The sequence below is a fragment of the Diachasma alloeum genome, unplaced genomic scaffold, assembly GCF_001412515.2.
Source record: "Diachasma alloeum isolate Michigan unplaced genomic scaffold, Dall2.0 Dall_scaffold_00318, whole genome shotgun sequence".
Taxonomy (NCBI): Eukaryota; Metazoa; Arthropoda; class Insecta; order Hymenoptera; family Braconidae; genus Diachasma; species Diachasma alloeum.
In genome coordinates, this window is record NW_021680457.1 from 649,584 (window position 1) to 662,274 (window position 12,691).

The 12,691-nt window shown below is 38.4% G+C and overlaps 1 protein-coding gene and 1 pseudogene across 1 annotated transcript; both read left to right on the forward strand.

The window, feature by feature from the left end:
- Positions 1 to 9,247: 9,247 nt before the first annotated feature.
- Positions 9,248 to 10,647, forward strand: LOC107040108. The gene is made up of 2 exons (XM_015260056.1): positions 9,248 to 9,714; positions 9,786 to 10,647. Exons 1-2 carry the CDS (start codon positions 9,248 to 9,250, stop codon positions 10,645 to 10,647), a joined length of 1,329 nt encoding a protein of 442 aa, XP_015115542.1.
- Positions 10,648 to 11,583: 936 nt separating this feature from the next.
- Positions 11,584 to 12,200, forward strand: LOC107040110 (annotated as a pseudogene).
- The last annotated feature ends 491 nt before the right edge of the window (positions 12,201 to 12,691 follow it).

Sequence of the window (12,691 nt, forward strand, 5' to 3'; positions counted from 1 at the left end):
GTACAGGTCAATGTTACATTGGCATACACAGATTACCACATATCTATGAGCATCGAGAGAAAGTAAACACATGCCTCCCTACAAGAGAATCAGTATCCAGAACAATGCTGCACGTGAGAAGCGATCTATCGATGGATATCGATAAATCGGGAGAACAACTACTACTAGTGAATGCTATGGAGGCTACAGTGCACAATTCGGGGGTGCAAAGCTCTCAAAACCCCTCAAAATTCAATGAAATGTGAGGTAAAACCACCAGAAAGTACCAAGCGGCAATGAAATTCCAAGAGGTGTCCACTAATGACGTCACAGCGAAGAAAATTCATAAAATAATTCGAAGTCGCGTACAGTTACAACTCCTCGTCAGCCGAAGCGCCGAAACGCACAGTCTTTGACGGCCGAGCAGACGAGTTGGATATCCGACTTGACTACGAAGAAGAACAGGGAAAATATCCGATTAAAATAATATCGTACAAAAAACCGAGTTTTGAGCTGATGATGAAACTCCTCCACTTTTATGGGCTCCTGATCCATTGCCGATTTAACAGGAGCCAAGATCCGTTAAGTACCCATTTGAATGAATACGACTATTTATTGCTCAATTTATTTTCACTTTTGAAAATACAATTTGAGGATTGCAACAGGCACATGGTACTTCCAGGAGTGATTGCAGATTTAGCCAATTATGCAATAGCCGGGAATGTCCCAACGAAACCGGCTACAGAGGGAACGCTTTTGGCCCAAGAACGGAACGTGGCAGTGCCGACGAGATGGATTCACCAGGAACAGCTGGAGAAGCTCAATCCACATGGCCAAGTAGAACTGGAGAGACCATTTCGTCACTCTTGCCTAACAGGAGGGATTAAAAGATTAGAGGAAAGGTGGCCGACAAGCATGAGGAAATCGGAATAAGGAGTTCAATGACCAGAAAACTTACAGGGGAAACAATATCCCTAGAGCGACAATCATCCTCCAAACAGTTAGGACAGCAATGGATTACTATCATGGACGTTCTCGAACTCAGGAAGTCGGGAGAAGATGTTGTCAGTGGCCTCGACACCCTAGACACCGGTTGCCGTTTACAGAGAGTACAGCATCTCAAATTTACGAAGGGGGACCTTGGTCTGAGCACCCTAGTCGTGGCTTGTCCACGAGAGCACCGGCCGGAAACTCCACGTGCAGATGTCGTTTTTAGCGATGACTTTGACAGCGCCACTTGCCGTCGATGAGAACCCTAGCTCAGATCCCCGCAAAGAGAACACTTTTTGATTACACTGGTCATCCTCACCAAGAATATTTTCTCCACAACCAACGAAGTCAAGATCGACTGAGGAAACTTGGTGGCAGAGAGCCTTTTTCGTTACTGTGGTGTATAATCAGCACTAAAAAATCACCTGTGAACTTGATACGTAGAATTTTCAAGTGAATGTGCAGAAGTATCAATGCAAAATTTGGATCGTCGGATGAATAAAAATTTTGTCCCTGGGAGAAATCATCAAGCTGACATTCAAATTGTGCAGAGCAGCCCAATTCTTCTTCAAACGGGGAAAAAGAGCTGGCATTTTGTGAATCTTACGATAATCAATGAGAGTCTTGATCTCATCCGGAGAAGCGAAAGAGAACGCATCAAATACACCGTGGAAGAGACATCAACCTGCGGATGCGACAGAACTAGGCGAAACAGAAGAACCAAGAAGAACCAAGTAGATAAACACGTTGACATTCCAGCCACCGAAAACCCAGCGATTTATGTAATCCAACCAGGTCGTATCAAAATAATCCCCGAAACAAAATCAAATTCGATAGAACACAAGTTTTACAAGAGAAAAGAGTTCTCTAAAAAATTTAGTTTTGAAGATTCAATGATCCAAATGATTGAAAATCAAAGCTTCTGTTTGAAGTCAAGTTTTTAAATGTTTAATTCAGGAATTAGAATGGAAACAGTATTATTTAACAACCCAAAAGCCACACTAATTGAAGTAAAAAAAAAGATCAAACGCTTGAACAAAATGTCAACAACAGGGAATTATTTCCTGTTCACCTTAATTCGAGCCACCGTCAGAACATTGTAATTTCAGCTAGGGAATTATTCTTGCACTACGTAAAAAACATGTAAAAATATTATTAAATACGAAAATTTCCAATGATAGAAATTTTCTTCCCTAGCGGGGAGGAAAGTTATGCCCCAAAAAAATGTCATATATTAAGTAATAATTTTTTTACTAAAGTGAAGAAGTTGAACAATGAATTGAGTTCAACTTGCTTCACTCATTATTTTACTAATTCAGCCTTCATGTGCAACACTGCTGACCAGTGTCACTACATGACCCGCTTAATTATTATATTAACTGAACTCACGAGGATTCGGGAGTTCAGTCGTCAACGTAAATCAAGCATAATACTTATTTTGTATCATCTTTGTAAATTCCTCATATTTATCCCTTCAGGATAACTATGAGTTAGTTGGAGTGAATAAATACCTCTAATTCTACCGAGTAGTATACGGGATTCCAGTATCTACCCAATGTAGGGAGATTTATCTCTAATTAGCAGAACCCACGGATTCATCCCTAACAATAATGTTTTTTTTTGAATTGACACTTTTCCTGGCCTGAAGTTACCGTTGATTAATAAGCTTTATGCCATAGGTGCCCAGAATCACGCGATTCTAAACTCGCTTCGCTCCGTAGAATCGCGGATTCTGGGCCCTATGACATAAAATAGTATACGAAACTCGTGCGTAATGGTGTTTTTTGACTCGTGGGATTGTAAAACTCGCCTTCGGCTGGTTTTACAACTTCCCACGAACCAAAAAACCCATTACGCACTTGTTGCGTAATATACTATGATTTATGGAGGTTCGTAGCGAGTTCATTGCAATGTTGGATGTCAGGTCTTTTCTTGAAATACTTCCCTACTCTCTTTCTGGGAATATTCTTCTCATGGCTACAATTACTATCTGATTCATGAATTTCTATATGATCTGACCATATTTTTGGCTTTTTAGACATAGGTCCCTCTGTTTCATCTCTACAGTGTCCAGGTTCATCTCGGAACTTTTCTTTTTCTTTGCAGTTATTCATTTTCTTGTTTGCCTGTGATCGTTGAAGGTTCGATTGATCGGTGGATTTCTCTTCTGGAGAAGCAGAAGATCCATTTGTTGTTGTTAATGTGGTAGAGGGATTTGCATCGTCGTCCGATGACGTCGATGAGAGTGGCTCCTTTGAGAAGGAACTGGGTGAATTTTCTCTCTCATTCGTGTACCCTCCCGTGTCCATCAGACTCTCGTGGAACTGTGGAATATTCTGTTCATTCGAGGCATGGTCATCTAAACAGTTAGAGTCACTCGAATCCTCTTCTCCAGGGCACGATGAAATTGAGATGATCAGAAGCCGAAAACTCTTGACGACCTTCTTCACTGGGATATCGGAGTACCCCCTTATCACCTTTGTTTTCCGATATGAATAATGCAGCTCCTCCAGAGTTGTACGTAAACATACGTTTAAGAAACAAATGAACACGACTGGCTCTAGGGTGATTCTTGTTGACTCTGTTCTTCAAGTCATTGATGTTGTATGGTCAAAGTCGTGTCATTGTCCTGGGGAGCTGTTTTATCGGCCAGTTGATAACTGTCATTGGGGTTTTGATTGATAGGCGGCGCGTCAGATTTTGGGTTCTCCCTGTCATGGCCACCGAGAGCGAAACACGTTTATATTATCGTTATTTTCGTATCCAAATCAATCGGGTTTAATACTTGACTAAAAATGTATTATTAATATAAAATCTGGAGTGTCAGCGTTATTGCTCACATTACAAAAATTGGAGAAGCCCTCAGTAAAAGCATTTGAAGAATGGTCAACTACTTGAGGAATCGCTGCTGCTGACCATACTGGGAACGCGAGAGCAAGCTCAACGAAAGAGTCAATGAAGTCCTTGGTGTAATCCTTTGATTCTTCTGCTGTTGTCCGCAACCCATGGATCCAGTTCGCAATGGGACTTTCTCCATTGATCGGGAACTCGTCATCTTGTACCTCTTCATCAGGGCATGCATCTGCACATTCTTCAATCCCACTGCATTCAAAAGGGAATGCACGAATAGCAGTGCATTGTTCCAACCTTTTCCTTCGTTCCTGGCTTTACGCAATACATGCATTTTGGTGTTCGAAGCGGCTTCTTCCTTCTGCCAATTACCAACTCCCACGTGATAAATTTGTTCACCGACTTCCTGGCACCGCCATCTACTTAGATCTCGTTCGATTTTTTCATGTTGGTCCCAGAATGTCTCCTTCGTCCTCATCGTTATTAGAAATGGATCAGAATCACCAGGTGGCTTGCCAATATAACAGAATAAGCGATTGCCACCTTTCTTACTTTTGCAGTATCCGGTTATACAACAATAATGCATACTGTCAGAAGAATTATAAATTTTGGAATTGTCTATCACGAACGCACAGGGAAGTTCTGTTTGACGAAAGATGATGATTGAGAGCATGCACGCCCACTTTTCTCGTTCCAAAACTGAATAAACTCTGTCATCCCGATAAACTATTGAAATTCCAATCATTTCTCGCCATTCTACGAGGTTGATCACCAATTTGAAGAAATCCAGTCCCTGTGCTAAAACTTCAAATTCGTACGGCGTGTCGATCTCTTCAGGTAGCTGGGAATCGTCCGATGAGGAGTCGAAAGTTTGATTGTGGACCTCAGGAGAAATCTCTTCCACAACAATTCCTTTATTAGGTCTGGCTTTAGTGAGAATTCCGTTCCGATTTTGAACGACGGTGACGGAAACGTTGTGTGGAGTTCATTTTCCTCCCACAGCATCTGTCGCTCATCTGTTGCCAAATTACGGAGCTATAAGGAGGACTATGTGGGGTGGTAACATGCTGAATAAAATTCTCCACAAGTTTCACAGCATCGTTGTGGCTTACTGTAGGAGGCCGAACCATTTTGTTATGTGTATCCCTATGGAAGTAGACGATTTAACTAATGCAATCATCGACGTATAATAAATCAATTCGATCTTACCTCCAGACCTTATAGCGAGTTGTGCATTTGCTCCTCTAATTCTAACCGCAGGCGATTTTTTAGAACAAACCCTCCATGGAAAATGATCGGCCTTTGAATATCAATCGGATATTGTTTTAACCTGTAAATTAATTGAAGTGTGAAGATTTTCTTCATAGTAATATTTACAAATACGTATTAATAATCAACCTTACTTTCAATTTTTCCATTGTTAGTTAATTGAATTGTAATATGGTTAAAAAAACCACTTGACAACCACCCGTCTACATAATCAGTAAAAAATAAATGTGATTTTGGATATTTCTGATGAAAGGATGTCTTTATATGAAGAATATCGAGTAAAATTATCAAATTTTTTAATTAATTTATAAATATGAGGGTGGTAATTAGATCTTTGTTTGAACTAAGGACTTTGTGCACTGAACATCTATTGGAATTGTTTATTTTAGTCACGATTTATTGGCTACACTGCCTTCCTTTAATTTCTATAGTGATTCGTAAATTTTTTGGTAATAAAGAGAGGTAATTGGCTAGTTTTTCGTTATTTCTGAAATAAATAGGATTTCTGAAGAAATGAATTGTAATTCGTGGCTTGATGAATAAATTTGGTAAGTTGAGAAAGAATAATTAGACACCAATGACAGTGGTGAGCGAGGGACTTTATTGACATATGGAAAAATGTTGTCATCAGAGCTCGGCAACTTATTATATTTATGGATCAATCAAAGCTAATAAATCAAAGTCAATAAAATCAGTAACAGTACTCGAATGCAATGGTGCGAAATATCACAGTGGAACACCGTTTCAGAATAAGTTGAATCAATTCATCTCCTGTGACCTCTTACCAAATATACGCCAAACTATGAAATATTTATGTATAAGGATTTCGATAAAGGAACATTTTTAGACTTTCTTATAAAGCAAAAAGGGAGTTATAAAAACAATATCCATACAATATTTTCTATCACTCTGATTTTTAGATATTCAGGACTAACTGAATCTCGAGCGAAATAGACTAATCTCGCTTAAAATCTATTTTTTTTTGCATTCCGCACAAGTTGAACGTCACTTTTGATTACACAAAAGTATTGTTTAATATAATGATTGTTCTATAGTAATGATTCTGTAACTTACACGGAATAGTAGCTGAAATTCGGTGAAAAAACGAAACAATTCCCGGACATTTTAAAAGAGTAAATGTACGAAATCGATGGAATTCCTTCACAATAGTTACCACGATTCAGATGTTCAGTATATTCTGCAAATTGGTATTTCTTTTCATTCAATAGTAATTCTGCCTACAGTAGATAGTTTTCTACATTTTCATGCACCAAATAAAATAAGAATTTTTATTTTATTAAATAAAAAATATTCATTTCGGTATAGTTTTTCAACTCACCCACATTTACCTCCTGTTCCAATCCAACAGCCCAATAATTCTGCGCCTCATTCTTAATAATTCTCAATTTAGATGAGTACTCCATTTGAACGAATTTTTTAGTTGGATCATCGAAAACCTCCAAAAAATATTGTATCACTTACAGTTAATATGCACTTCCTCAGTATTGTTTCAAGTGACTCCAATCGGTTGACGGTTCCAAACCATACAGTGTGGATGATATTTGAAATCCATATCGAACATTAATCCCGATCAACTTTCCATGAAGAAAAAAATTCTAGTATTGATGATAATGGCATATTAATTAATCTTGCATTAAATATCACAGTTAAATTTGATGGTATGCATACCAACCTCGAATTTGATGTTCTCAATCTATTACTTATCGATTTTACGGAATATATATCAGTTTTTTTTTCAAAATTGCAGTGATGAACAATAAAATATGACAGGCAATTTATCATTTAATCCATGAGCACACACAGTTGGGAATTCGTCTAGATTCTAAACTTTAGGAAGCCCCCTCATCTTCCTCAACTGCAAACCTATATCAAAGGAAGATTTTTTTTAGTTGTCAATATTCATTGATAATACAATCACAGAGCATTGAACGAAATAAATCATTTCTACATTGTTAGAATCGCATGACCCACTGCGTAACCATATTGATCATAAATACCAGTTCTTTCGAAGGAACTAGAGCAAATTTTACCGTCGATTTTACTATGTGCATTACATATGATTAATAAATTGAACACTTACATTTTTGAACCACATAGATTTCTTTCACTTCACTCCAACCAAAAATTTAGATCGTAAAACTCCAAAATGAAAATTGCTCTGAAATGACGACTCACCGCTGGGCCTTGGCGGCCATATTGAGTTCCGTGTACATAAATTACTTTTCGCAATGTGGACGGAAAAACGATTGTTTACTAGGAAATATTATTGAATCGATTTCTGTTCCCGAACTCGCAAAAAACTGCAAACGATTCTCTTTCGATTGGTGATGAAAAAATTGTGAGATGAAGGGGTGAGAGGGTCAATCCTCAATTTTTTTGAGGTCGATTTTTGAAAATTGACTATAAAAAAAAACTAATCACTAGCAAAATTTATTAATCAACTAGCAAACGTCTTCACAACATTAGCAATAGGAAAAAAGTGGAAAAGTCGAGAAATTCATATGAGGGGGGCTAATTAGACGGAGCTCATTTTATAGGCTTATGAAGAGTATAAGCATTCTGCGCATTAAGCCGCTGAACAATATCTTGGCGAGTTTTTTTTTCTCATGCTTCTGTATAATTCTGGTGGCCCCCGAATAACCAGCAGGATCCTCGGTTTGTAATAAGTATCCTCTAACTTGACCTGCTCCATGCTTTTATTGTTAAATTATTAGATGAGTCATTATTACCTCCGAACGCTATTCTTTTACCCCTTTGTGATGTCTTAGGCGTGAAATAGTTATTTGGGGAGTCTAATTGTTCATCCTGTGTAGGTATAGATGTGGCCGCTGGTGAGCGTATTGTCCAGAAAATTTGATTACCAACAAATTCTTTTGGTGTATTGATATCCCGTAAGAAACCGGGAAATAATTCTCGTCCTGTTGCTTTTATTGTCTGGCGATGCCTCAGCGAGTCATTCACCAAGTCAACAATATTTGACCCAGGTATACGGACTCCGTCGAATTGGACAATACCTGACGCATCCCACCTCAAACGCTCTTGATCCGCAGATTCTGGAATATGCTTAAGTAATGCCCTAACTTGTTTTTGATACTTTCTTGGTACGGCTAATATGATAGAGTCATTATCATCCGGATGTAATTGTGATGACAGAAGAATCAGTGGTAAAAAACTACCTCCTTTTTGATTCACAATAATTTACTTCTTCTGTTTTAAACTTTTATCTAATTTTCCCAATTTACGAAGAAAAGATTTATGTTTAGAAAATTTTTTCTCCTCCCCACTCTTGAGAGGAACGTTTCCGTTTAAAATATTCAATGCACACGAGCATATACACGTTGCGCAGGTGGGGTCTCGCAGATTGCTTGTGACAAAATTACGTTTTTCGGGCCGATCAGGCGACGAGCAGTGTTATATGTTGACCTCGCCATCACACACACATGACTGGAACACTCAGATGTAAAGTGTGTATTTTTATATCATGCATTGAACAGGGAACATACAGAATTTTGTGAGGATCCATAGGAAACACATTAGTAGGGAATCTACAGTTATCAGGAGTGGATTGTTTCAAGCTTAATAATAAATAACCGTATGGTTTCGATGTAGCATCAAAATATGCTTCTTGCAAAAACTTGGGATTTTGAGGGTAAACTTGGCGAGCTAAATGAGCAATCTGAGCACGATCACACGGATTTTTGAATAGTACAATATAATTACTATTGAGAGAAATGTCTTTCCGGCCTTTCCCCTGCTGAAATAAATTTTGGGATATGAAAATAACGCTCGCTTTTATTATTTTTACTATATACAAATTTCATTTACAAAAATTATTTATATGTAGAAAATTATTATTATTTTACTATCATTTTCTTTTATTATTATTTTACAAACTTATCACGTAATGCGTGTTCGTTTTATCAATACTGTTGCTTCCCTGGAATGTCAAGTCTCACTAGTGGAATTTGATCATATACTCTGTAAGCTGAAGAAAAATAAATCTACAGGACCTGATCTCATTCCGAATGAATTTTACTCGGCGCTCCCCGTAAATGGTAAACTCATTATGATCTCGCTGTTCAATCAGATTCTAAGAACGGAATACTGTCCTGAGGGCTGGGCAGATGTGTTGTTGACCATGGTATTCAAGAAGGGCGATAAGTCAGATCCACTGAACTACAGGGGAATCGCGCTAGTCAATCTTATCACGAAAATCTTTACTTACATGATCAAAAATAGATTAGAAATCTGGATTGAAAGCAATAAAATCCTACCAGGTGCCCAGTTTGGTTTCAGAGCTGGACGTGGGTGCACCGAGGCGATTTTTACTCTGCTCACTGCAGTTCAATTACAGTTGCGTCTGCCAAGGCGCGAGGTTTTCGCGATATTTGTGGACTTCCGTCGCGCCTTCGACTCGGTGCCCCACGAAAACCTCTGGAACAAGTTGAACAACCTAGGCATAAGCTCTAAATTAATAAGAGTAATTAAATCGCTCTATGACACTGCCAATGTACAGGTTAAATGCAACAGTCAGCTCTCTGATAAATTTGACGTGACTGAGGGGGTGTTACAGGGCGAGACTCTGAGTGCTCTCCTGTTCATTCTGTACATTAGTGACTTTGAGTCTTTTTTCCGCAATAGAAATATTCCGGGTCTGAACATTGATGGGTTTACAGACGTCCTAATGCTTTTGACACAGCGATTCTTGTTGATTCTCATATTAATTTACACAGAGCACTCAGAGCTCCAGCTGACTACTGCGATCTGAATGGCCTTGAGGTAAATATATCCAAAATTAAAATTATGCCCTTCAAAAGAATTCGAAGACTTAAAAAGCTACCTGATTGCTTTAGAAAATATGAAGGTTCTGTGCTGGAAATAGTGTCCTCGTATACCTATTTAGGTATACCCCTGAGTAGGAATGCCTTTGGCAACATTTCTGCTAGGGCCGCATTAGCAAAAGGTAAAATGGCTACAGGTGTTGCTCTTGGTGGTTTGGCTGGTCTTGGGATCAACTCCTGGAGAACATTAGTTATACTTTATAATGTAATGATTTCCTCTACACTATTGTATGCCATACCCGCATGGGAGCTTCTCCACTCAGTGGAGCTTGAAGTGGCACAACTAGATTTCTTTAAGAGGGCACTTGCTCTGCCAAAATGTACTCCGGGATGGGCCCTTAGACTAGAGACCAACCTTCCTCACACTGAACTGAGGATCATGAAACTTTGCTGGGATTGGCTGTTGAAAATCCTCAAGCAAAGTGACTCTCTTTTACCAAAAGTCTGTGTCATTAGATTGCTTGACCTTGATCGTTCCTCTCATGGGAAGAACCCTTACAACTGGATTTCGAGAATCAGAGACCTGATTAGTATGACAATTCATGAAGAGCTAAGGCCCGATCTCAATTATGAAGAGCTTGCTAGTAAAACGATTGATATCTTCAACTCGTATGAGTTAATACTCAGGGAAAGAGACATTGAAAGCTGGCTAAGTCTACGTCCTGTCAGATCACCCCAGCTTTCACTGATGCTCTGAATTCTTGGAAGGCATTGTACCTGACTGAAAACCATTGTCTTTTTATCAAAAGAACAGTAGCGCAGATTAGACTCTCGAATAAATATATTTGTGGTTTCCATCTGGGCAAAGACAGACTAGGGTTTAAGCCGACCAAAATCTGCAATTACTGTTCACTGTGTGAATACGATACGCTCGATCACTTCTTTCTTCGATGCACTTGTACCCGGGAACTCAGACACCAACTGTTCAATAGATTCCCTCACTTTATAAACAGGTCACTGAGTGATATACTTTTTAATGCTAATTTCATAGAAAACAAAGGAATCTTCAGCCATTCTCAAAAATGTCTAGTGGTAAGACGTCAAATCGATTTACAAAATGTAGCTTCACGCTCTGTGCATTCTTCCTTTTAGATTTCAGACTTGAATATTCTTTATGCATTACTGGCTCGCTCAGGCTAATTTGTACTAAACTCGTATATCCCAGAAATCATGTCATAGATAGTACTTTCCGAATTTTCTCTGTAATTTTATGTATTATTTTTTCTCCCCCTTGCAATGGGACAATGTATCCTCTATGCAATAAAATTTATTATTATTACATAATAAAAACCGATTTCAAATATTTTGAACAGTTGTTTGACACGATTCGTCATAATCTTGCATATAAAAATGTGAATGTTGTAAATCTTTTTGATTTCATTTGAGAAATTGTCACATTATACACCGGCGAAATTGTTAAAGAACTACGCTTGGCAGTTGATGCAGAAGAAAATAGAAACAGAGTAGCAGAAACGCAAAAATCTGTGATTTTTTCTCTGTGAATGAAGAATAAATTAAAATGAAATATTAAAATGATACTGATATATTTCTCGCACCACGATTTCCCCACGCCGCAGTCGTCAGATATATTATTTTATCCACCTGTCGACTTCTTCATCATACAAAAGTTTCTTGTGGTGATCGCATCAACATGGATGTCGCTGTCGTTATCCAAGGTATCCGTGGCAAAAATGGGGAATTCTTGCCAAAAAAAATTGCTGTTGCTGATACTGAGGGAGTATTTCTTTCGCACTGCATTTTGAATGCACCTTACCCGTACTTAGACCTTTCTAACTGCTGGCGTGAGACGAACAATAGACTCACAAAGAACAATCACGGAATCGAGTGACATGATGAGGATACAGAAGTGTGGGATGTATTACATAATATTAGAGAGCTGTGCAGAAATACTCGCCGCATTTTCACTATTGGTGGTGAGGAGGCTGTATATCTCCAGATCTTATCTGCACGAGAAACCATAAATTTGGGTACAGAGGCGGATTTTAAAAACAATACATGTCTGCAGAATGAAGAAAAGACTGTGTGTTACTTCCGTGCCATGAAAAACAAGATGGACGTTCAGACGTATAACTGCGCCTTACAAACACTTTTTAATATACGTAATCATTTAATTCATAAGAATTGGGAGGACAATGACGAGTTCGACGACGCCGACACTCAAAATATTGACCCTAAAACCCCTGTTTGTAAAGGTATTTTCAATATTTTTTGAACAGTTTTGCATATCAAATTGATACAACTAGTATTGTAACTCTAGAGAGGTGAAATTTATTTTTAAAAGAAGACCGAGGACGGCCGAAACTTTGGGTTTACCTGCATTTCTTAGTCGTTGTGCCGAAACTATTGAGCACCGTAGGAGGTATTTATTGGATTTGACGCATCGCCATCGCAATGACCTGTGCTACGCGCCTTCTGATCAACCGCAAAAATTAAGATACTGAAATCGGTAATACCGAAGACGATACTGAAGATGAGGGAACGCCCTCCGTTGTATACATTCTAATTATACTCATATGTCTAGTCGCATCAATTGTAGGCCCTTTATATGTATTAGGAATGGAATGGGTAGATGCTCTTTTCATTCATTATTATTATTGCATACCAGATCTTTTCAATGAAACGTTAGGTAACTCATCATTGACATAAAATGTAACCGAAATGTTGAATAAAACTCTGTAGAAAATGTAAAATTTGTACAAGTGTTTCATCGTCTATTGTTA

What these genes read in the sequence shown, in the direction of transcription:
- LOC107040108 (XM_015260056.1), top strand. Translation starts at nt 9,248, where the DNA reads ATGGTATTCAAGAAGGGCGATAAGTCAGATCCACTGAACTACAGGGGA. An exon ending in AGTGCTCTCCTGTTCATTCT is followed by an intron (nt 9,715 to 9,785) that starts GTACATTAGTGA and finishes ATGGGTTTACAG; the next exon opens with ACGTCCTAATGCTTTTGACA.